This window comes from Emys orbicularis, chromosome 8, assembly GCF_028017835.1.
Source record: "Emys orbicularis isolate rEmyOrb1 chromosome 8, rEmyOrb1.hap1, whole genome shotgun sequence".
Classification (NCBI taxonomy): domain Eukaryota; kingdom Metazoa; phylum Chordata; order Testudines; family Emydidae; genus Emys; species Emys orbicularis.
In genome coordinates, this window is record NC_088690.1 from 55294107 (window position 1) to 55320468 (window position 26362).

General features: G+C 43.2%; 1 protein-coding gene across 1 annotated transcript in view; it reads left to right on the plus strand.

Moving 5' to 3' along the window:
- Positions 1-20731, plus strand: part of NIBAN1 (niban apoptosis regulator 1) — a 123640-nt gene extending 102909 nt beyond the window's left edge. The window contains exons 7-14 of the mRNA XM_065409902.1: positions 8973-9077; positions 9165-9327; positions 10385-10572; positions 10853-11014; positions 14438-14548; positions 15534-15641; positions 18412-18523; positions 19419-20731. Coding sequence (XP_065265974.1) covers positions 8973-9077; positions 9165-9327; positions 10385-10572; positions 10853-11014; positions 14438-14548; positions 15534-15641; positions 18412-18523; positions 19419-20731 — 2262 coding nt within the window. The remainder of the gene's footprint in view (positions 1-8972; positions 9078-9164; positions 9328-10384; positions 10573-10852; positions 11015-14437; positions 14549-15533; positions 15642-18411; positions 18524-19418) is intronic.
- Positions 20732-26362: the final 5631 nt, after the last annotated feature.

Genomic DNA, 26362 nt, shown 5'->3' on the forward strand with positions numbered 1-26362 from the left:
ATACAGCTGTGAAAATTTAAATCAATAAAAATCTATACAGATGCTTAAAAATAAACATCAGTATCTGTTGAAATTTTTTTTTAAAAAAGATCAATTCTGCCAAGCCTATAATATACAGTAAGACAAATACTCAACATCTCCCACTGACATATGAAATACTCTTGTGCACCCTTAAAATTCCCTGGTTAAGTTTTTGTTTTGTTGCTTACATCATTTTATAAAGATACATGGGATTGTTGACAAAACATTAAAGCATGACAAATACAAAAGGTAAAGGAATACTTTGTGGGGTACTGGGTTGAGGGCTGTGGCAGTATAAGTTTGTGTTGATGTGGGTCTACATATTAGACCTGATTCACCAGTGTGCTACTCTGGTTTTACACTGGTGTAACTCCTCTAATCAATGATACATCAATGTAAAGTGGAGTCATACAGTGGTGAATTAAGCTCATTGTTTTTATAAAAGTTAAATCAATTATTTGGCTTTGAGTGATTGCTCATATGGATTCCAATTAAGTGTGCGCACGCCTCATGCACAGTTGTCGGAAAGTTTTTCCCCTAGCAGCACCCGTCGGGTCAGCTGTGGAGCCCCCTGGAGTGGCGCCTCCATAGTGCTCTATATATGACCCTGCTGACCCGGCACCTCCTCAGTTCCTTCTTACCGCCAGTAATGATCATTGGAACTGTGGCATCTTGCTCAGCAAGCTCTCCATGTTTCCCTAGCTTCTATCTACTTTAGTGTTTGTCTTCCTTAGTTACTGTAGTTAGTTATTAGTTAGTGTTGTGTTAATAGTTCGCTGTTGGGAGTGGGGGGTTCCCCTCCAACCCAACTGCACTCTCCCTGGGGACTCAGGGCATGCCTAAGTCCCAGGGGTTCAAACCCTGCAAGTCCTGCAACAAGCCTATGCCAACAGGCGACCCCCACAACATTTGCTTAAAGCAGCTGGGGGAAACGCATCAGGCGGATAAGTGCAGGATTTGCAAAGGGTTTCACCCAAGAGCGAAAAAGGAGCGGGACTTTAGACTGAAGCAGCTCCTTATGGAGGTGGTACTTCGACCACAACCAGCAACGGCGTGGCAGGACCCAGCACTGAGTGCATCAGTGCATAGTGCCCTGGCATCGGTCACGGAGACAGCACTGTGGAAGGACTGTGGACGAGACCTGCGGCACCGCCGCTCTCCGGTGTGGAAACAGTCGGAGACGACTCCGCACCAGTCCCATACCCCGGGTTAGAAGCGGCACCGGAAACAAGGGAGAGATGGTTCCCCGACTTCAGGACCCACCTCCTCAGAACCAGCCAATGGGGCGCATCCCAGGGAGGAGCACCCAGTGCCAAAAACTTCAGAGCAGGCACTGTCGACTTCAGTTCTGCAAGGGGGACTGTTGAGTCCGATGCAATTGGACTCACCATGTCAGGTGGTGGAGGAGGTACAACTGCCTTCCACCCCAGACACATTTGAGGCTGCGAGAGACCTCACAGACATGACGGCACCATGGTCCCCGGCCCTTCGTGCCAAGCCTCTGATGCCACAGCGTGCAGCACCGTCCTGCGGAAAACCTGCAATGCTCTGCCTGTCGGCGCCACCACCAGAGACAAGATACCACTCGGAGTCCCGGCGCCGATCAGACTCGTGGCACCAGTCACAATCAGCACCGGTTGCACTCACGGCACCACTCCAGGTCCCGCCAGCGTTCCTGTTCGCGGCAATGATCGCTGTCGTGCAAGAGGTCCCGGCACAGTCCGTCTCGGCACCATTCCGTGTCATCGCGCAGACCCCACTTGTGGCGCTGTTCCCCAGCCTAGCAGCACCGCTCCCCGTCCCAACAGCGCTCGGCACCACCCTGGCCCTCGCACTCTAGGTCCCCCGTCTTCGGGCTCGGAGACGGGGTCTAAATATTTGGAGCGGGCCCCATGCAAGTCGGCCCGGGGCAGACCAGACATAGGTGTGGCACCCTGGCCGGCACAGTGGCAGGGGCCAGCGCAGTGGGCATTTTGGACCCCTCGGGTGTACCACCAGGCCCAGGGCACCCAGTCCAGGGGTTCCCATTCGATGGTGTCCAAGGCGAGGGTCCCAGAGGCGGCGGCCAGTCGTCCCACCCTGAGCGGTGCGGAGAAGTTACCAGTCCTACCACCTCCTCTGGAACCCACCCCTGTTCCTGAGCCTGATCCTGGGGTGGCTGACCCTGGATTAGAGGCAGGACAAGAGGTACCAGAGGACCAGGAAGGTCAGGAGGAGCCAGTTCCCCCTCTGGCCTCCTCATCTTCCTCCCCGGATGAGGCTGTGGTGGGCACCTCCACCTCCGGGCCTCCCCCTATAGCTAGCCGGGCCCACCAGGAACTCCTACGCAGGGTGGCATGAAATATGAACCTGCAGGCCGAGGAGGTGGTAGAGTCCGTGGACCCTATGCTGGATATCCTGGCACTGAAGGGACCATCTAGGGTGGCTCTATCACTCATCAGAACTATCCAGGCCAATGCAAAGACCATTTATCAGACTCCAGCCTCCATCCCACCCACCGCCAAGGAGGTGGAAAGGAAATATTTCATCCCCACTAAAGGGTATGAATACCTCTTCATACACCCACAGCCCTGTTCCCTAGTGGTGGCTGCAGGGAATGAGAAGGAGAGGCAGGGACAGCAAGCCCCAGCACCTAAGTCCAAGGTTGCCAAGCGCCTGGATTTATTCAGACACAAAGTATACTGCACAGGGGGCTTACAACTCAGGATTGCCAATCAGCAGGCAATCCTGAGGAGAATACAACTTCAACTCCTGGAACGCAATGCTGAAGTTTAAGGAATTGATACCAGCAGAGTCCAAAGAGGAGTTTGGGGCTATTATCAAGGAGGGCAAGGCAGTGGCACGGACCTCTTTACAGGCCCCACTGGATGCTGCGGTCTTGGCAGCGCACACCTTGTCCTCAGGAATCGCCATGAGGCATAGCTCATGGCTGCAGGCCTCGGAGCTTCCGCCTGATGTTCAACAAACTATGCAGGACCTGCCTTTCGATGGGTCTGTTTGCTGAACAGATGGACTCCAGGCTGCATAGCCTAAAGGATTCCAGGGCTACAATGAAATCTTTGGGTATGCACACCCTGGCAACCCAAAAAAAGCCCTTTAAGCCCCAACCGCAGCAACTGTGGTCATATCCTCCTTGGCCAAGGCAGGATTCCTACAGACGCAGGGGCAGAAATGGCTGGCGCAAGCCCTCCCATCCTCTGTTTGGGCAGGGCCAGAGCCCGACTAAACCTTCGTCAGGTTCAAAGCAGTCATTTTGAAGGTGTGCCCCAGGACTGAGCACCTGTCTCAACACCAGATCCTTCCCCATGTTTTCTGAACCGTCTATCCCACTTCTACCGTGCTTGGTCCCAAATAACATCGGACCATGCTGGGTTCTTCACACGGGAGGAGTAGGCTATTCTCTCCAATTCTGCTCTTCCCCTCCCTCCCACCCCCCTTCCCCGTCCCTCTTCAGGGTCCCTTCTCACAAGCAGCTCCTTATCAGGAGGTGCAGTCACTCCTCACCATAGGAGCGGTGGAGGAGGTTCCTCAGGAGCTAAGGGGCAAGGGATTCTATTCCCGTTATTTCCTAATCCCCAAAGCAAAGGGAGGTCTCTGACCCATTCTAGACCTGTGAGGACTCAACAAATTCATGGTGAAGTTGAAGTTCTGTATGGTCTCCCTGAGCACGATTATCCCTTCCCTGGATCCAGGAGACTGGTACGCCGCCCTCGACATGAAAGACTCGTACTTTCACATAGCCATTTGCCCCACGCACAGGCGATTTCTAAGGTTTGTGGTCGACCACAAACACTATCAGTTCACGGTCCTCCCATTTGGTCTGTTGACAGCCCCCCGAGTTTTCACCAAGTACATGTCAGTCGTAGCAGCCTTCCTTCGCAAGAGACTGGTGCAGGTACACCCCTACCTTGACGACTGGCTGCTCAGGGGGTGCACCAGGGAGCAGGTGGAATCTCAGGTCCGGTTCGTCAGATCCGCTCTCAGAGACTGGGCCTCTTCCTCAATGTGAACAAGTCAACCTTGTCTCCGACCCAGAGAATAGAGTTCATCGGAGCAGTGCTGGACTCGGTGCAGGCAAGAGCGCTTTTGTCAGAGACACGATTCCAAGCCATGTCGAACATCATTCAAGGCCTCAGGCGATTCCTGACCGCTACTGCAAGGGTTTACCTATATCTCCTTGGCCCCATGGCAGCCTGCACTTATGTGGTCTGTCATGCCAGGCTGAGGCTCAGACCCCTGCAGGTGTGGCTTGCGTTGGCCTATCGCCCAGGACGCGGCAACCTGGACTTAGTAGTAACGGTATCAGAGCATGTACTCAAGTTCCTCCAATGATCACTTGACCCTCAGATGGTGTGCAAGGGAGTCCCCTTCAACAGCCCCCAGCCCTCCTTGTCCCTGGTAACGGACACGTCAGCTCTGGGTTCGGGGGTGCACATTTGGGAGATCAACAAACGCAGGACTATGGTCTCGGGACAAGCTCTCCCTTCATATCAACGTCAAGGAGCTCAGGGTGGTACGCCTAGCATGCCAAACTTTTTGGACCTGGTTGCAAGGCCAGTGCATGGCAATGAGGACGGACAACACCACTGCCATGTTTTACATCAACGAGCAAGGTGGAGCCCATTCCTCCCTCTGTGTCGAGAAGCCCTCAGGTTCTGGGAGTTCTGCATAGGATGCTTCCAGGTGAATGGAGTGGGCTATCTCCCAGGGGCTCAGAATGACCTGGCAGACCACCTCAGCAGATGGTTCTGCAGTCATGAGTGGTCCGTCCGTCCAGATGTCATACACTCCATCTTCCAAAGGTGGGGGTTTCCCCAGGTCAACCTGTTTGCCCCCCGCAGCAACAGGACATGCCCAATGTTCTGCTCCTTCCAGAATCACAGCCCAAGCTCGGTCACAGACATGTTTCTGCTACCCTGGGGAGGCTGCCTGTTGTACACCTTTCCCTCATTCCCTCTTGTACACACGGTCTGCAGGGACAGAGCAGAGGTAATCCTGGTGGCCCCGGCATGGCCTCGACAACACTGGTACACCACACTCCTGGAACTGTCAGTGGACACCCTGATTGCATTGCCACTCCACCCTGACCTGATCACTCAGGACCACGGTCACCTGCTCCACCCAAACCTCAAGTCCCTCCATCTCACGGCTTGGAAGCTTCATGGTTAAATCTCATGGAACTTCTGTGCTCGGAACCTGTATGGGAGGTCCTACTTGGCAGCAGGAAACCATCCACCAGGGCCACTTATCTATCTAAGTGGAAAAGGTTCATTTGCTGGTGTGCCCAGAGTCACACACCTCCACTCCAGGTGCCTATACCACTCATCCTAGAGTACCTCCTACACCTAAAACAACAAGGCCTGGCAGTGTCATCCATCAAGGTTCACCTCACTGCTATCTCGGCTTTCCACCCAGGAGTGTCTAGACGCTCCGTATTTGCCAACCCCATGGTGGGACATTTTCTCAAGGGCCTGGAACGCCTCCATCCCCAGATTAGACAGCTAGTCCCTGCATGGGACCTTAACTTGGTCCTCTCCAAACTAATGGGACCCCCATTTGAACCGCTAGTGACTTGCTCCCTTCTCTAGCTATCGTACAAGGTAGCTTTTCTGGTCGCCATTACCTCAGCAAGGAGGGTGTCTGAGTTAAAGGCCCTCACCTCTGACCCACCTTACACAGTCTTCCACAAGGATAAGGTGTAACTTAGGCCTCACTCAGCCTTTCTTCCTAAGGTTGTGTCAATTTTCATACGAGACAAGACATATACCTGCCCATTTTCTATCCTAAGCCTCATGCCAGTAACCGCAAGCAGAGGCTGCACTCTCTGGTTGTTAGGCGGGCGTTGGCCTTCTACATCGAACGCACTAAGCCGTTCAGAAAGTTGAACCAGCTATTCATAGTGGTGGCTGACCGAATGAAAGGACTCCCGGTATCATCACAAAGAATATCTTCCTGGTTCATGTCCTGCATCTGCACGTGCTACGAGTTGGCCAAAATCCCAGCTCTGACACTTACGGCACACTCCACAAGGGTACAGGCTTCATCGATGGCATTCCTGGCCCAGGTCCCGAGACAAGAAATCTTCAGGGCAGCGACTTGGTCCTTGGTGCATACAGGAGTGGCGTCAGGGTTTTTGCCACCCTAGGCAGCAGCGCTCCTCCTCGGAGCATTCGGCGGCGGGGGTCCTTCCGCTCCGCATCTTCGGGGTGCTTCGGTGGCGGGTCCTGGAGCGAGTGAAGGACCTGCCGCCGAAGCGCCCTGAAGACGCAGAGCGGAAGGACCCCCGCCGCCGAATTGCCGCTGGGGACGGCAAAATGCCGCCCCCCAAATCCTGCCGCCCTAGGCGACCGCCTAGGGTCACCTACTGGAAGCGCCCTGGGTGCATATGTTCACCTCTCATTACCCCATCGTCCAGCATGCTAAAGATGATGCAGCTTTTGGCAGAGCAGTGCTCCAATGAGCGATTCCATAACTCCGACCCCACCACCTAGGTAAGGCTTGGGAGTCATCTAATTGGAATCGATATGAGCAATCACTTGCAGAGAGAACGGTTATTCACCTTCTCGTAACTATTGTTCTTTGAGACCTGTTGCTCATACCCATTCCAAACCCACCCGCCTTCCCCTCTGTCGGAGTAACCGGCAAGAAGGAACTGAGGAGGTGCTGTGTCGGCAGGGTCATATATAGCGCACTATGGAGGCGCCACTCCGGGGGCGCCACAGCCGACCCGACGGGTGCTGCTAGGGAAAAAACTTTCCGATGAATGTGCATGCAGCGCACAGACACCTAATTGGAATGGATATGAGCAACACATCTCGAAGAACAACTGTTACGAGAAGGTGAGTAACCCGTCTTTTTGTTGGGGCCCCTAAAGTATACCTTTCATTAAAGGAATATGAATCCAATCTAACGTTTCTTAAAAAGGTAACTTTTACATACACTGAACAATGTGAATTTTAAGGTATTTGGTCACTATGAAGATTGTTACTGCCTATTATTTGATCATGACATCCCAGCTTTTGTGTGCATTAATGAAACCTTTTTGGATGACCTTTCAGGACCTTTTCTTAGATCAGTTATTTCCTGATATGTACTTGGTTCAGCATAGTTGAATCTGACTTTGATATTTAGATTGTAAGATACTTGTGGCAGCAAACAACATGTTTTCATGCTGTAAACCATCTAGCACATGTTTTGTAAATAACAAAATTCCCAGACAAAGACTTTATGAAGATAGAGTTAAGGTTAAGAAGAACAGATCAATAACTTAAAAGATAAAATCCTTAGAAGAACATTGTAGTTGTGGGGGCTGGAAAGGGTGGGGAAAGGGAAATCTTTGAATTTCTGGTTCTAAGTTAAAGCACAGCATGGAAATTTGCAGCTACTGCTATTCCATCATATTGTTGCCTCTTTTTGACCTGAGCCATTAGTCAAGGTTTGGGGCCCTGGGATGTTTCAGATGGAAGTAGAAATTTGTGATAGGTATTTCTTTGGTGCAGTTTTGTTTATTTACAAAGAATGTACAAAGTCCTGTCTTTCTGAATGCAGGAGGAACCAAGAACAAAAGGAACAGTTTCTTTGCTTACTGCCCTGAAGCCTCTTTATCTAATACCAGACCCAAAAGCTCTCTCTCTAGCTTTTTCCAGGGTCACACTGTGCTCACAGGCTTCTGCTTGGCTTACCTTGCCTCTTTGCTTCTCCCTCTTTCTCTGTTCTTGTCTGTGACCTCAGTATCTCTGTGTTCTCTCACACTCCCACACACACATATCCAAAGCAAAACTCAGCCCAAAAGCTCCCAGGCAGGGTCACACACACCTTTTTCTCTTAGGAAGGGCTTATGTTTAAAGTTATGTTGATTGAAGGGTGAGTTCGCACCTATCAACCTCAATGGGGTTTTAACCTAACCCATAGCAAGGTTTCACCCAGCTCATAATGGTATTAATTATCATCATAACCTTAAATGTGTGAATTCTTCCTCCATAAAATCCAATTTTGGAGCGACTGCTATTCTCTCAAGACTCAGCCTGGAGTTACTATTTTTTATGGGCTATGCTGTGAGTCACTGGAAAAATAAATCAGTATTGATAGTGTAAGCACTGGGGTAGCATTAACTCATTCCAAGATTAGACTGAGTTTGTGGACTCTGTTTCCATTTACATCCTGCTCACATACCAGTTCTTCCTCCATTTTGACTTGCTGAGATAATGCTCACCAAAAACAGTCCTTGGATTCCCCACGTTGGTATATTTATATCTTCTTTTGTTGGGCCCAGCATCCCTTAGAAACACTTTTTAGTAGGGCTATCCAGCCTTAGGTGCACCCTTCAGCCAGTAGTTCTGTAGAATAGGCTCTCCACCGTGGTGACCTCTGCAGGACAGCTAGCAGTGGCCGAGAATGCAGACAGTTTGGGGCAATGGCAGCATGAGATCCAAGGCTTCCACTCTGAACCTTTATCAAAACGCACCACTTTCATCTTGTAAATATTTTAGTCCAGGTCTTCAGCTGATGTAAATCACAGTAGCTCCAGTGACTTTCCCCAGCAGAGGATCCAGCCTTTTATCTTTAAAACCATGTAGTAAGTTTTAGGAAAGAAAATCGTGATCTGTAGTGTTTTAATAGATCCATGGCCCACATAGTCACATTTCTTGTCTCTTACTGCGGTTGATAGCAAATGCGTCAGAGGAAAGCATAAAGGTCCCGTTTCTCTCCTCTTCCCCCCCCCCCCCCCCAGTGTAACTGAAGTGCCAAAAATGGTCTCTCAATTTGAATGCAATCAATTAATCTTAACATTGTGAAAACTGTATTGTGAGAAGATGTCTTGGCTACCTGGAATGGCAAAACAGTTATGTAATATTTGAGGCTACCCACATTTGAAAATGTAGCACAAGTGCAGTGTTCAGCAGAAGGGTGAGGACTGAAAATGTCATTCTGTTTTTTTTTTAACCTTGTAGATCTTGAGCAACCTTGTGATGGAGGAGCTCCTGCCTAACCTTCAGACCATGCTCCTGCCTAAAATGAAAGGAAAGAGGAATGATAGGAAGAGGGTTTGGTTTGCAGTAAGTACCATCCTTTGCACAACTCTTGTCTCGCATAGCAATTGTCCAATGCGCTAGTCCATGCATATTTCTATTTTTTGTTTTTAGATTGTAGAAGAAACATACAATCTGGTCCAGGAGCAGGTTTCAGAAGGATTAAACACCTTGAAGGAAGAATGTAAAGATCTTACAAAGAATCTAGAAGGAACCATTCGTTCAGACATGGATCAGATTTTGAACTCAAAGAACTATTTAGCTGGAAAAATCAAAGGTTAGTGGGGATAAAAAAAAACAGCTCCTCTCCCCATGTCTCACTATTCTGGAGCTGTTCTTCAGAATTACCTATTGCCCTCAGGTGTTTGAATTATCAAGTGCCCACTGGTTTGGGTGCCCGACTTGAGACTCTGATTTACAGAAAGTGCTGAGCACCTGTAGCTTCCACAGTCTTCAGTGGGAATTGTGAATGCTTAGCCCTTCTCAATATCAGGGGCCAGGTATTTCAAACTGGATTCCCGGAAGTGGAGACAACCCAAATCACCAGCCACTTTTGAAAATTTTGATTAGAATGGCTAATTCTGCTTTCAGTTTCACCTGTACAACATTATATGATGAAGATATAGGTTACACAAGCACAACCAAAAGCAGAATATGGCCTACATGCTCCACAGTGGAAGTTTTGATTAAGCGATAAATGTCTATAGTGCTGAAACATATTTAAAACAAATGGCTTATTGAATAATTTAAAACTCGTATGATGTGAGCGATTATAGTTTTGTAATGAATATGTAAATTAACATAAAAAGTAGACAAAACATTAGCTTATGCTGCTGAAGCACTCTTTCTAGAAACCATAGATGACAAGAAATAGATGAAGATTTAGCCAATTATTTTCAAAGAACTTGGAGCATTCCTCTTTAGGGCACTCTTTTGTGCAAAGGAGTGTAGATTGTTTTCCTTGCTGTGTAAAGTTCTCTGTTTAATTAACATGTAATACAGTGTACCTTATGTCACAATGACCATGCTATTTACAAACATCCCAGTGCTTGCCAATGCCTGCCTATATTTCTTCTTCTTCGCTCACAATGCATCCAATCCACTATAATTTGGCAGGAAGGACTAGGAAAAAATATCTTTAAATTGTCATTTAAACTCCACAAACTCTTCCCTTCCTTACCCAAGTCATATTTGAGGAGGACACCTGTCATAAATGGCTCTGGGAAAAGTATTCTGATAGAACTCATTCTACAGTCTGTAGCCCTTTCATTTAGATTCTTCAGTCTACCACCCGGTGGCCTAAAACACGTCTGTCTGATTCTTTAATACCTCAGCAACAGTTTCCGAGCCGGCTGAGAAGTGCTGCATGGAGAATATCCAGCCATTTTTGCCTTCCATATTGGAAGAGCTCATGGGCCCAGTGAGCTCTGGATTCAGTGAAGTCCGTTTGCTCTTTGAAAAAGAAGTTAATGAGATCAGCCAGGACTTCCAGAAGACAAATGATGCCACAAAGCTGAAGGAAGTAAGAAAAGAAGTCTTGGTCCTTTTTTACACTCTCACATGTTATAAAAATTCTCTCTATAGATCTTAACTGACAATAGCTATATTGGCTCTGCAGAGCCAAACAGGTATAAATTCCTGTTTTTCTCAGTTAAATAGTCATCTGACTCAGACACACAGAGTGGAATAGATTGAATAATGATTTGCCATAATCAGTTGTGTAACCATCACTAAATTTCTATATTAAGAATCCATCTCAGTTTGCTTTCTTTGTAAAATATTTTTTTCCCACTGGGATACAGAATTTGAAGCAGCTGATGAACCTGCCATTCAACTCTGTGAAAATGGAACCTTGCTATCTGAAAGTCAATCTCCTCCAGGAACAACTCCAGGACCTCAAGAGCCGCTTCAAATTCTACCATATTGATTTTGTGGTTCAGAGGACGCAGAACTTCATGCAGGAGGTACTGTAAGATCCATTTTTCCACTTTGGAAGAACAGATTAGGTTTGCCCATCTGCTCTGCTTCAAAGTAGTCTTGATAGGGAGTTATGCACATTCACAGAATGGTGAATAGACTAGAATGAAAATAGAGATTACAAAATCCAGGAATATCACAGTTGACGGGGGCGGCATCATCTTTAAATCAGTGTTTATTCCTTTTAAAGGCACAGTAGTTAGGAGCTAAAGGTTGATCATCTCTTCATCTGACCTTTGAATTTCTGAAATCTTAGTGTCTCAGATTCTTAGGGCAAATTTCAGAGTGCCCTCAGCCTGGCCTCTAAATTTGTGCAGTAAAAATGCTGTTGGCACACACAAATCAGGTGACGAAGAGTCTGCCTCATTTACGTACTCAAGCATGTCTTTTATGAAAGATCATAAAAATGTATTTTTGGTATTTATGCAAGGGAATGGACTGGGTTCTCCTTTATAGTTCTAGTCTGTCATGATAGGCAGTAAGGCATTTCATTAGAAAAATGGGCAATTATTTCTATGTTCATTTTTATCTCAGGGTATAAATGAATTTAGGGCTGGTCCACACTAAGCCCCCAGTTCGAATTAAGATATGCAACTTCAGCTACGTGAATAATGTAGCTGAAGTCGAAGTATCTTAGTTCGAACTTAAAGGTACCACACGCGGCAGGCAGGCTCCCCCGTCGACTCCGCCTACTCCTCTCGCGGAGCAGGATTACCGGCGTCGACGGTGAGCACTTCCGGGATCGATTTATCGCGTCTAGACAAGACGCGATAAATTGATCCCAGAAGATCGATTGCTTGTCGCCGAATCAGCGGGTAAGTATAGACGTACCCTTTGAGACTTAGATAGAATAACCATGGTGATTCTAGTTCCCATGCAGAGGGCTGAACTGCCTGCCTGATTCTTAATTAGAAAGGAATCCCACCCCCCTCCTACTTTCACAAAGTATTGGCAGGGATATTTGGCTTTTTTACTTCAGGAGCATTAAACAGAGATCACCTATTAGGATCAAGTAGGCATATGCCACACAGACGTCTTGTGATTGCCAGAGTACAGGACAGGACAAGCTTTCATAGCCTTGTGTTGTCTTCTGTATTTTTAGTAATGTAGTCAATAAGGTATATAACCAGTTCAGTAGGGACCTATAAGCAGTGTAATTGGTACAGTTCTGTGGAGTGGGGCTCACAAGGCACCTGTTGTGTGACACGAAGCTGTATTCTGTTGCGACTCCAACTGCAGTAGAGCAAATGAGGTGGTGGTGCTTGACATAGCCAGTGGTATTGGTAGCTACATGGATTCATGTGCCACCTGTCCCTCCCTCCCCCTTAGTATTCCAGAAACTACTGTAACTCATTGTAAAATACAACCTCTTTAAAAATATCTCTGCCTGTATATCACACTTTCTTCCCTAGACTTTATCATTCAGGCACTTACTTATAAACAAGATCTGTGTTGATTATGATCTTGTTGGTTCCTGCTGCTTTTTCCCCACCTGAAATTAGAGGGCCAAATTCATACCTATTGAGCAAATCCAACTCCAGCAAAGTTGCTCCCTCACACAGCTGCACTGCGTTTTCCTCTAAATGTTGTTTTTTGTGACACCATAATCTTTGTCAAAGCAACCAGCTGTGATGTCACAGAAGATACCATAGATGTCTTTAAGAAATGAAGACATGATCAGCAGCTAAGGAATTTTTGAGAAACAAAATTCTGTTTTCACTCCCTTGTTTCGAGTAGGGACTGCCCTGAACTCCTGCTCAGGCAAAACATCCGTCAAAGGAGGAGGTTCATAATGAAACAGGAGAAAGAAGAGATAGATAGAAGAGAACGTTTTTCAAGGTTTTCCATAAGTTGCTTGAAAGGGAGAGTACAAGTTGTTCCAACAAGCTCATTTATATTGCTTTTCTCTCTTAAAGAGGCCATTATTTTTCTCATGAGAAGTATAAAACGGTTTCACTTTGTGTTTGTGGGCATATAATATTTATTTTTATTAATAAGCCGCTAGGCCAATATGTCTTCATTAACATTGTTTTAGTTTAAAAGAAACCTCTGGCTTAATTCCCACTAACTTTGTACAGGTGTAAATGACCTACACAAAGTGCCAGGCACTGGAGCATCAGGTCCCTACTCTTCAAAGTTGCCGAAAAAGTAGTATTTAAAGCCTGCGGGGTTATTGTCATCTTCTGGCTAATTTATGAAAACTAGGGCCACGTGGTCAGCTGATATAAATCAATGTAGCTCCACTGAAGTCAGCTGAGTATCTGGTCCAAGATCTGCAAATGCATAGAAAACATGAGTGGCTAAGCTTTCCAGCTGCTCTCTAAAACTAGACCTGCAGTTTTAATGTCCAAGATTTTGCGTGCCCAAAGTTTGAATGTTCATGCACTTTTATACATATATTGAGTAGACATGTGGGTACTTAATTTACATGTGCAAATGCAACTTGCGTGTTCTAATCTGAGTCTGGTGCAAACCTAATTCTAAAAACTACACTTCAAAACTTGACACAACCTATGTTTAGCCATTTAAAAAAAACAAAAACCTAGGTAAGGGCACTGCGTACAAGGTCATATCTTTTGCAACAGGAAAATCCCTAGAGTATTACATGGATATCTATATACTAATTTGAAAATTCCCATGTGAAGCAGAGGACATATGGAGTCATGGGCTGTTTTCCCTTACAAATGAAGTTGAAAACATAAAGTACAAATAATTTCCACCTGCAAAATTGTTGCTAATGAAATTTCTCCAAACTAGGGTAATTTTTTAATGTGTCACTGGATGGTGTGAGAATTTCTCAAGCCCTGAAAACAGAGAATTCTGAATCTACTTTAATTTTCATCATATATAAGTTGGCACTAGGAGGGGGCTTCCCAGAATAGCTATACCTGTATAGTTCTTCTGGCAAACCTTTTCTAGTGTAGACCTGTCCTTAGACTTGAATTAGAAATTGAAATAGTAAGTTCCATTTTCTTATTCTCTTGCATTCTCTTGCAGTTGTGTTCTTTTGCTTTTCCAGTCCCCAGAGAGTGTTCAAATCCAATCTAAACTCCTTTTTTCCACTGACATTTTAAATCTTGTTTTAAGAAATCCTGAAAACGTTTCTATTGATTTTTAGGGTTTGTACTCTTTCTTCCCTTCCCCCCGCCTCCACCTCCACCTCCACTTCACAAGCACACTTTAACAAACTATTAAGTTTACAATGTCTATTTGTGTCTGGAAGAACTTGTAACTAGTAACATGTTGTAGTTCAGAAGTCTATCTAAAAATAGTAGGGATCATAAACTGCACCTGATCTTGCTCAGTTTGAAGTCATGGGAATTTTGCCATGAACTTCAGCAGGAGTGGGCCCGGCAATAAGTATGGCAATTTTAATCCTTTGCCTTGATTACATTTGTCTTTATTTCTAGCTTATGGAAAATGCAGTGTATACTTTTGAACAACTTCTCAGTCTGAGTAGCCAAGGAGATACAGTGCAAATTTCAACTGCCATTGAAAAAGTCAAACTACGAGTACTAAAGGTAAAAATTATCTGACTCTTAAGTGTACTAGAAAACTAGGGGATCTGCTTAGGTGTTTTGTAATAAATTGAAGGCATTTTTTACATGCATTATTTTAATAATGAGAAGAAATGTGTTTCATACCATCTAATGGGAAATATTTCAATGCATCCACTTGTTTTCACTGACTGGAATGATTGGCCATATTCTTAACTGCCTTGCACCTTATCTATCCCTGTGCAAAATGAGTGTAAAATGCTACGTCTGGTGTAAGTGAGTGGAGAACGCTAATTTAGTAGCATTTTGCAAAAGTGCAAATGACTATTCCAGGTGCAATGCAGTGGAGAATTAGGTCCTTCCTAAATGGTCTGATGACTTCAAATAATACTGTTTTTCTTACTCCTATACTCAAATCATTGGACCATGCCTTTCTCTAGTCTCATGGTATTCAAGTAGCTATGGACAAACCATATGGATAAAATTTGGCCCAAACTTGAACATTTTTTGAGGCTCAAAATAATTTGGCTAACATTTAAAAAAAATATTTATGGCACACTTCATTTGCATGCAATACTGCACTTTTAGGGACAGATCCTCAATTGGTGTAAATTTTCATAGATCCACTGACTTCAGTATAGTTATGACAATTTAGAGGATCTGCCCCCAAAATTCTAACGGGTCCCAGAAGTGGAAGTGTTGAAATACCATGAGAGAGGCAGCTCTCATGGAGAGTGCTCATCTGAATTCTCAGACTTTAAGGTCAGAAGGGACCATCCTGATCATCTAGTCTGACCTCCTGCACATTGCAGGCCACAGAACCTCACCTACCCACTCCTTTAATAGGCCCATAACTTCTGGCAGAATTACTGAAGTCCTCAAACCTTGAGTTAAAGACACCAATTCATATTCTTTGGGTTGCCTGTCAGCAGGAACAGGCCAACGGGAACAAACTACTTGTATAAATTAATTGTTCTAACTGTGTTTTTTCTGTTGTCTGTTTTGACAGCAATATGATTATGACAGCAGTACTATACGGAAGAAAATATTTCAGGAAGCATTGGTACAGATCACATTGTCCACAATGCAGAAGACACTGGCTTCAGCTTGCAAACCAGTAGGTAACTTTATGGCTCCATGCTGGAATAAAATTAAAGGGAAGGTGGAATTAGCACACTGATGGCTATATCCTAAGCCACCAAATGCAAATTAGCTACAGGTGGTCATGTAAAGTGGCTGGTCACAGGGCCAACATGATCCTGAGGGTGGTCAGTTTGGGGCATCAGTGGTGGTGAAACGATAATGGATGTGGATCTGATTTGGGGTGGGGAGAGAATTCAAATAAATAAGTTCCCTTCTAAAATCTTTTGGCAGCCCTATGCAAATCCCAATCACCTCTTCTATGCAGTGAGGGGTAATGGGAATTATTCCAGCCCTAGAGCTGCAATAACCCTCATGCTGCTCCAGCAGTTTATGGAGAGATAGGAAGGGACTAGGGTCTTTATGCGTTTTTTGTTTTGTTTTGTTTTTGTTTGGCAGGGAGACATTGGGGCAGTCTCTGGGGGAGATGCTCCCCCAGAAAATCTGATTACAAGGTCAGGGCAGATGTTTGACCCCATCAAACCGATCTTCTCTCTCTGGCTGACAGCTAAGGTTCTAAGTTCTGAGCCTGTAGTTCCATCTTCATGTTCTACAGCACCTCTGGGAGGCCACTGAGCTGAAAGTCTGTTCCTCGCAGTAGGACACTGGAGGAGCAGTGTGCTTGCTCACTTTTTTCCCTGTTAACTACCTTCAACACCAACTGCCATGTAGGGGAAGGGAAGTGGGAGGAGTTGAGCAGATATATAACTACTGTGGGTTTATCTTCACTAGACTTTTGTATCTCATGTTAATTGATTGCCACCTAACAAGGGGTGCTTAAAACATTTGTAAAGCTTACTGTGGATACTCCTCTCATGTTTGTTCCAGGCAACAAATCTTCGCTGTTTATCCATTGGATAAATAAACATGAAACAAACATATCTCCTCATTAGTCTTTTTTACTTAGTATGTTTAATCAATTAACATGAGGTACAAAACTCTAGTGTAGACATAACCAAGTGTGGCTGTCTCAGATTTCTTTTCCTCACCCCCACCCACAAATAAAAACAAAGTCCTCTCTGATTTGCTTGGGAGCACAAGTGGGCTGCATGCTTTCCGTGTCTTGCACCACAGAATTACCAGGGCCCCTGAGTGAATAGTCTGGAATGGTCAACAGTCTCAAACCAGAATTGTTCTTTCTATAGTGAAAAGGAATAAGAAGAAATCGATTTGGAGCTGTTTAGAATACTGAAATGTATTGGTGCCCTAAATTGCACTGCCATGTATTCGTTTGTCACATGGGATGATTTAGGAATAACCGGTGTCTTTTCTGTGAGAACATATGGCAGAAATAATGTGTGAAACATAACAGATGCAAGAAGTTATAGTGGATAAGCTGTCAGTATTAAATGAATTTTAGCATGTTATATTTGTAAGTCTGTGAATGTGAATCATCTGACCATTAAAATTCATGACTATTTAATATATTCAAAAGCACATGTGTACATTGTAGGGTATGCCTCTCTATTTCTTTTCAGATCCACAAATCTAATAGTCTTTTTACGGTTTGTAGACAATTGGCAATATATCCAGGATGTGGTATTTATTTGTAAATAAAGCATGAAATCAAAAACTTCTATCACATCTGTCTGGGGTTTGATCCTGCTTTGAGCAGCGGGTTGGACTAGATGACCTCCTGAGGTCCCTTCCAACCCTGATAGTCTATGATAACTCTATGATTTAATATTCTGGAGAATGGAGTCCTCTCATATTCTCCACTGAACAGGGATAGGGAAGGCAGTGGTGGAGCAAACTTTCCCTGCGGTCACTCTGCTAGTGTGCCTCCATGTACTCAACTCTAGGAGTGAGAGAGTAATATAGTTCACATACCTCTCTGCTGGTAAGCCAACAAGGATGTCTATTAAGACCATTTGAGATGATGGTTTTTGTGATGCAGATACCTTCCTACGGACTTGACGGAGGCCTCTAGACTCCCTTCACATAAACCACCAAATAGCCATCCAGTGGTAATGACTAAGGCTAAGATTATCTCATGGAGGTCATGGAAGTCACTGAATCTGTGACTTCCATGACATTCTCCGTTTCAGCCCTGGAGTGACGGAGCTGGAGCTGTCACAGCTGGTGGGGGCCCTGGAGCTCTGAGCTGCCGTGGGCAGTGGGTGCCCCCACAGCTGCCAGCCGCAGTGGGGAACCCCAGAGCTCCTAGCCACCGTGGAGGCAGGTGCTGTATCCTCTCCCTTCCTGCAGCAGGGCTGGGGCTCAGCCCCATTTTGTCACAGTTATTTTTAGTAAAAGTCAGGGACAGGTCACGGGCCTCCGTGAATTTTTGTTTGTTGCCCATGACCTGTCTGTGATTTTTACTAAAAATAACCGAGATAAAATCTTAATCTTAGTAATGACTCAGTTGCTACGTAGCTGGGCTGTATATGAACCACTGAGCTACAGGTGCTATATCCCAGTAACAAATGCCGTAGTATCCCAGTACCCTGATGAGGATGAATTTGCCTCAGAGGACAGGCATAGACTCAGTCACTTCCTGACCTTCTGCATTATTTAGAATATAAGAATTATTTATTTAGAGTGCTTAAGGTGATGCAATATAAAAAGTACTGGTAAATGTGAAAAATACTGTGAACATATGCAGCTCATTTAGACCTGGAGAGCTGTCATCATGAAAAGATCTCTCACATAGGAGCTGTCAGGTTCTTTTCTGGGCTGATGAACCCTTGAGGACCCCAGACTGCCACATTTTCATACTTTTATTCCTTCTTTGTGTCTCTGCACAGGAGTTGCAGAAATATGAACAGTTCATCTTTGCTGATTACACCAGAGTGATACAAGTAGAGAATGTCTATGAAGAGATTTTATTTCAGACATTGCTTGATGAAACCCTAAAAGGTAGGAATGCTTCTGAGGTGATAGTAACAATGTTTAGAATGTGGGTCTGTGAGGTCTTATTTCAGAGCTAGTGATAGATCGGAGCTGCCTTATTCAGATCCAGGTCCCAATTTTCCCAGAGGTTGGAAGTGTTAAGAGTCTAAGAGTTTTGATTCACCCCACTAAAGAGATGAGGCAAGCCATGAAATTTGGATTCAGATCTGAACTTCCGCAAAGCTTGGGATATTCAAATCCATAGGGTGGTTCAAGCCTCTTTCTAATGCAAATCATGTTACCTCCAGGATACCTTGGTTTCAATGGTCCAAGAAGCAAAGCCACTCTCAAAGCCCTGAACTTTCAAATAATTGATTACATCTAATGACATTCAGACTGAATTTCTCAGAATGAAATATGTTGCCAAAATAGAATTGCCAATAGGTCACCGGAACTAAGAAGAGCAGTCTCCAAAGATCTATCTGTGTGGGCATTGGAGAACGAAAAAGTTCTCAGTCAATATGTATAGGTGATCATAGGGAAGTTGCTGTATTCTACAAGTTCCAAATGGTTTTCTGGTTGGATTTCTGGCCCAAAATTTAGGTTTTGCATTTTAAAAAAAATGAATAGAAATGTTTATGATATTCAATTAAAATAGCTCTCTAGTTCTAGATTTAAATATCCTCCTATAGTGTTGTGAACCCAAACAGAAGCAGTCTGTTAGTGCATGAGAAATGGGAAGTGTAACTTATTATTAACGTTCCATTGTCCAAGCTGAGTGAAATGAAAATAGCACAGATAATTAAAATTAGGCCTTGTTAATAATCCATGATATTAGAAACATAGTAAAGGAGTATTTTTATTTTGAGTGTTCTTAAAATGTCAGTTTTTTAGATCCGTTTGATCTTTTTGTCTTACTTAGTAATAAAAGAAGCTGCCATTCTGAAGAAACACAACCTTTTTGAGGACAACGTAAACTTGCCTTATGAAAGTGTGTCCAGTTTAACTGACTTGAAGACCCCTTCAGGATCAGCACAAGCCAGTCCTGCTAAGAAACTATCCACCACTTTAACAGAAACATCAGATACTGAAACTCAAAGTAATGAACTGCTTGTTGTGTCAGAAAAAATGATCCAGGAGAAGTGTCATGATGCTAGAAAGCCATCAGACAATGAAGAAGCAGTTTATGTCAATGTGTCGAGCAGTCCTGCAATTAGTAGAGAAAAGGTGATCATTACAGACATCACTGACAAACCGGCGTCTCATCCTTTTACTCCTAAGGAAGAAAAGGATGTGGAGGAAATGATAACTTCCCAGAATGAAAATGCGGTGGAGACCAAGTTTGGAGGGAACACTGAAAAAGAAAATAAGGTACAAGAAGAGGAGAGAAGTCTTACAGCCCCTGGTACTGTGAATGAGATCAGAAGCTTGCTGATGGTGACAGTTGAATTACCAGCAGTCGCTCCATCTGAGAACAAAAAGGAAGTGGCAAATGAATATGAAATTTTGAAGTGGCAAGAACATGGTGAAGAGAGTGATGAAAACAGCAAAACTAATGCAGAAACCGGTCAAACAGACCAGGTAGTGAATAAAGAAGTAGAACATTCTGAGCTCAAGGTGGAGCAGCCACCTCCATCCAGTTTTGGTACAGGCGATATGAAATTAATGATCATTTCAGAGGCAGGCAACCATGCGACTCAAGCAGAATGTTTGGAGGTCGCTGAAAAACTAGATGTGTCTCAAGAGTCAAAGGCAGAAATGGAGACCAACCAAAGTGTCTGGTATACTGGTCTGGAAAGCTGCAAAGGTCTTCATGACAAATCGCAACCAGAGACACACACCGAAAGCATAGTTGGAGACAGAAGATCTGATCTGGAGGAAGCAGGTGAAGATCACATTCATGCTGACCCAATGGAAACAGAGGCTGAGAGCTTTCCTGGGTGTTCTGCTGAAAGTCCTGATGCAATACAAGTACCCATTCTGAGTATTGAAAACTTAAGAATAGAAACAACTAATGATTTTCAGGTTTCACTAGTGCTAGAGGAAGAGGAGCTTAGCACGGCAGAGGTTACAGTCGATATTAAATCTGAAAGCTTTACTGTTACTGCAAGTGATGAGTGTCAGCCAGCAGGTGCACCTTCTCTATGTGCTGAAATCACAAGCTCAGTAGGAAGTGAAACTGTCACACAAGAAAACAGTGAGGAGAGCTCTACAGAGCAGCACTCTGAAGAGTAAAAAGTGTTCTTCAGAAATATACAGCCCAATCCTGCAGCCATTACTCGCTCCAGCAGTTCTCTTGAAGTCAGGAATATTCACATGAGTAAAGACTGCAGGAATGGGCCTAATTGCAGTGTTGCCAACTCTTGCAGTTTTATCACAAGTTTTGCAGTACTTGGAGGGTTTTGTTGCAGGCCCAGTTGCTGGAATCAGGTTATTACCTGCGAATCTCAGCTTTCATTTAAAAAAAAGGTAAATTTCTAGCCCTCATTGTGGAGAAAAGCTTGAAAGCATGACTCCCTAAATGCTTGAACACGTCAAGGCAAATAAAAAGAACCAAAAATTTATAAATCTCACAAATTTTAAGACAACTTTATGTTTTTGGGGGGGCCGACTCATGTTTTTTGAATGGTTGGGATTGGCAATATTACAACAGGTCTTAACTGAAGTTAGTCAATCAAAATGTTATTAAATGAATTAATTTAGGATCTGCATTCAGTGTGTTAGAAGGAAAACATTTATATCTCTCAAGTAATTAAACAGGAAACAAATAATTAGTAGGCTGTTCAGCAGCCAAATTGCATGTAAACTTTGAATTTTGCAAGCCGACTGATTACTTAAGTATTTTAAAGTTTTGACAGAGATTAAGACAATGAAATGTTCTGATTTTTTTTGCTATATTTAAAACTGGGAAAACACTGGGAGCAGGTTTCTCAATCCCACTCTGCACTTCTGGGTTACACAGCCTTTCAGAGCACTTTACAGCTATTTTCTTTCTTTTCTTTTTTTGGATCTAATGAGAATATTTACAATAAAACCAGCTAGCACCCTTATGCAGCACCTACCTACTGCACTTCCTAGTATACAGTACATTCACCCACAATCCAAAATACTAAGGTCTGAACTGCAGTACTGCCACACGCATAAGACTGTATCACCAAATCTCAAAAGCGTGGGAAATCAGAACGAAGTATGAAATGTCCCATATACCATAACCATACCATTTACTCTCCAATTTCTTGATGCAATGGAAGGGAAAGTAGTTAAGGAATAGCCAGTTGTGCTTAGGTTTTGGGAGACAAACTGGTCATATTTTCAAAAGCAGCTTCAAAAATCAGCAATACACAGAAAATCATAGAGGTGAAAAATGGAGTTTTAGTAAGTTGAGCATTAAAATTGTATCTGCAATTTTAGAGGTTGGTTTGAGATACCTTAAAAGTTTGGCCCAGGGAATAAGTACAATTTAATGTGAGTAAGGGTTGCAGAATTGGACCCATAAAGAATAATACTGGAAAGTAATGTCCTTTTCAAGCGATAATAAAGATCTGACAGCATAACCTCAGTCTTGTTGGCATTTAACTGTAGGAAATTTTGTAAGGTCCATAGCATGAGACAATCAAACTGTTATACAGTACTAACAGGGAAGTGACACTATCTGAACAGACAAACATCTGTTTGGAAATGCCATGATATTGGTTAACTTGAGCAAGTGGAAGGTTGCTGTTGTAAAATAAATGCTACTACAAGGTGTATTCATACATCATAATTATAGGAATAAAGTCAAATACCAGATTTTTGGGGGGACTGGTCATGAATGTTTGTTTGATGCAGAAATGTTCATACTAAAGTCTCACACAACCAACTGTCAACTAACTGTCTTATGGATCATTCCAGATTTTTTTTTTTTTTTTATTGATACTGAACATTAAGGAGTGATTTCAACTGTGCTTGACAATTAATCAGTGCATGTCTCTTGTAACCCTTTCTTTGGTGGAAGGACATATTTCCAGTTTGGAATTCTGTGTGATAGAAGAATAGCAGGATAGTAGCAATTATGTCCTACATACAAGACTGCATTTTACAACTAAAGCTATTTAGAAATGAAATTCTTTTGATGTACTTTCTATATCGGGGTAGGCAACCTATGGCACGCGTGCAAAAGGCGGCATGCAAGCTGATTTTCGGTGGCACTCACACTGCCCGGGTCCTGACCACTGGTCCCAGGGGCTCTGCATTTTAATTTAATTTTAAATGAAGCTTCTTAAACATTTTAAAAACCTTATTTACTTTACATACAACAATAGTTTAGTTAGATATGGTAGACTTATAGAAAGAGACCTTCTAATACCATTAAAATGTAATACCGGCACGCGAAACCTTAAATTAGAGTGAATAAATGAAGAGTCGGCACACCACTTCTGAAAGGTTGCCAACCCCTGTTCTATATGTACAGAACAAAAGAGAATTTAACATAAACGTTCTCCTCCAAAGTAATATTTAATCATTCACATTACAGGTTTAGATTTGGGGAAATACTTCTCTGTAGACATCTGGTAATTCAGTGTTGACTACAAATGTTTAGTGTGGTTGGTTTTTTTGTAAGTAGAACAGGGAAGAACTGAGAAGACTCATCTCATTTATTATCTTTTGTTCTACAGTTTTGAATTCAAGTTATTCATATCAGTAGGTGTTTGTTTTGTGTTTTTATTTACATTTTTCTTGGTTTCTTATGTACTAAGATTAAGGATAAACAGTTGCATACCCCACTTCAACATAGTCTTGGAACATTAAATGTATTTGCTTTATTCTGAATGGAGCAGCACAAAGCAGTCTATGGTGTCAAGGATCTGTCCCCTGGTATTTCCATCATTGGAAGGTTGCTTTGGACCTTTGATCAATAGAAATAGTTTATTGATGAATCATAATTTTTTGTGTGCAATTTTCTTAGCATTTCCAGCAACATTATCCAGGTTGAATTTTCTTAAAGTACGGCTAATAAGACTTATTCCTTTACCTCATAAGTTGGGGGTGTAAGAATTAATTGGTTAAGAGTTCTAAAGTGCATTGAAGAGGAAAAGAGCTATATATGTATTAAGTATTGTTGTTGTTATTATTATATTTCTATTGGCTACCAGCTTGAGTAGACAAAACAAGAAACACATTATAACTTGCTTATAACTTTGTAAAGTGCTTATAACTAAATAAAATATGGTCATCCCTTTCATTGCTGGATGTCAGAGGTGGGTTTTTTAAGTGAATTTGATACTTGTGAGAAATACCAGATGCAGTTTACTTCAGATCTCATACATGCTAGTCCATATTTTTATCAGAGGGGTCACTAGAGAACAATCTCAGATTATTGCCAGCTGTAGATCTAAGCTCTGATGCTCCTGGGTGGTGATATGTGATGCTGTCTCTAGAAGAGGTATTGTCTGTTTAACTGTTAGGCTTAAAAAAGAGTTTCTTAAAGTGCTGAAATTCTGAATTCACTTCCACTCATCATAAACCCAGGTTGTGAGTCCATGTACTTGACCTCTGGACACTGGTGAGAATAAGAGAGGAAAATGTCCATTGTAGCACTGTGGCTTTAATGTTTAAATTACAACAGAAAAGCTGGGACCAATATCAGTGCTGGGAGACAGCCTTTCTTCTCCAGGCTGTTTACAACCATTCAAATGATTCTTTTTAAATCCACTGTTAAATGCAACAAGCTAATGTCCCATAGAAAAATATTTTTGTTTACATTTTTTTTTTAAATTAGAGTCTGAATTGTTTCTAACTAAAATATTTTAAGTTCCTTTACCCTATTTTTTGCTATTCAGGACATTTGAAGTAACAAGAGGTTTTCATTTAAATCAGGTGACATTATAAGTACTTCCATAGTTTTGTGTTTGTACAGTGCCTAATACAATAGGGTCCTGATCTAGGACTAGAACTTCAAGGTGCTACAGTAATACAATAGACAAGCCAGGATGTCACCAACGTGGAGGGACTGGGAATTTGGGTAGGGAATAAGCAGCAACTGGTACGCCAGATGCCATCACACAGACTCCCACATGAACTTGTAAAGTGGAAACCAACTAGTGTGAGGAAACGAGGACACCCATGAGAAAGCTAGGAGGGAGGGCAGAAGAGTCAATCTCAACCCCATAGAGCAAAATGGAAGCAGCAGTAAATGACTGAGAGGAATGGAAGAGACTGGTTTCTGCCCTGTGCTCCAACATTTGTACAGGAAGGATGTTTTAAAAAGCAACAAAACCAGAAGAGTTCCTAAAGATAATCTTCCATTCATGCATGTCACTACAATACAGCCATACAGAATGTGCAATATAGTCAGAATTGATTTAAATGGAGTATGTTTAAATGTTTTATGGAGCACTTCCTTTTCGCATTCTAAGCAAGTGTAATAATTGCACACATTGCCTTCTTGGGGACACTAATTTTTATTTTAAAGATGTAATTTCTGCACTATATCAAGATGAACTGATCGGATGCTCACTTGTGTTCTCACCTTTCTCTGTCTCTCCTGGCTGGCAAATTCAAAATCAATTGAAATGTAAAGGAAAAATTAAACTCTTCTTTGACTCGATATTGTTCTTCAATGTAACTTTATCAAAGCAGCCATACTTACCTCATGCCCCACAGATTTAATGTATAATGCCACATATACACTCAACAGCTTGCCACCCACAGCCACCTCCTGTTCCTCTGGTATGGCAGAGTTGACCCTACCCACATAGCAAAAAATTTATAGTAAATGTTTATATAATGCTCGCCAAATGCCTGAGCAATGAAAGTAGCCTGAATAACTTAGCCATACTTTCTTTCAGACTTTGCCCAATTTAGGGCTGTACCTTAATTTGCCAGGAGCCATAAGGCTGCCAATTTTTAGGTATTGTCCTCTGGGGCAGGTTCTCGGCATTGTAGTGTTGTGATGCTGTTCTGCTTCATCACCTTCTTCCCCATCAAAAGAGATTTCTAGGTTTATTTTAATATAGGCTGCAAGATGAGAAATACCCTTGTCAAATCATAAGGTATGGTTTGAAATAGGACTTGTCAAAATCGACTGTCAGTCAAAAGAAAAGAGGCAGCTATGGCCCTCCAGCACTATAATGCATCTAATTGACGTAACATTACAATTATAATTGTGCTGTAGATTACTGGCTAGTATTTGTTGGCTACATCCCTCTACTGGATACAATCAGAAGTGCTTAATTTGGTGTCATGGGCTCTATACTGTTAACACCAAAAAGAGATTCCTCTTCAGCCAGTGGTTAATGTAGACTGCAACAGTTCTTAACACCAACCAAGATGATAGAGGGAGCACTACTTAACCAAGCTGGAGAGAGGGGAGATATCTTTGCCTCTAGCTTCTCATTACATCAACCCCCTGCCTTTAGCTGCAGTGGCCTATGCTTTGGAAGTGGGAGCAGCTGGGTTTTATCTCTGTTGTCACAAAAATCTGAATGGCTGGGGATGACCATACATCCCTTATTTCAAAGGACCATCTCTTATTTCACTGATTTGTTGTATGAGTAAAGGGAGGCTTTGCAGAGCAGTACTTAAGGAATGAAACTGTTGATTAAATCTTGTTTTCAGTGTAGAAATCAACCTGAAGAAACCTAGTCCCTTTAACAAAAGGTTCCCCTTTTGTGTTCTCAGACGGCATTGAATTGCACATCTAACATGAAAATCAAGGATGTGGCTTCGTGTTTGAGACTTTGCCTGTTAAAACATTCAGAAGTTTTTCTACTCAGCCCTCTGTTTTTGCACGTGTAAAAACTATTCTTATATGCACTTGTAACACAAGTAAGGAAATGCTAGGAAGACTTGAGAAAATTTCTGGAAAGGTAAAGGTTCAATGGCTAA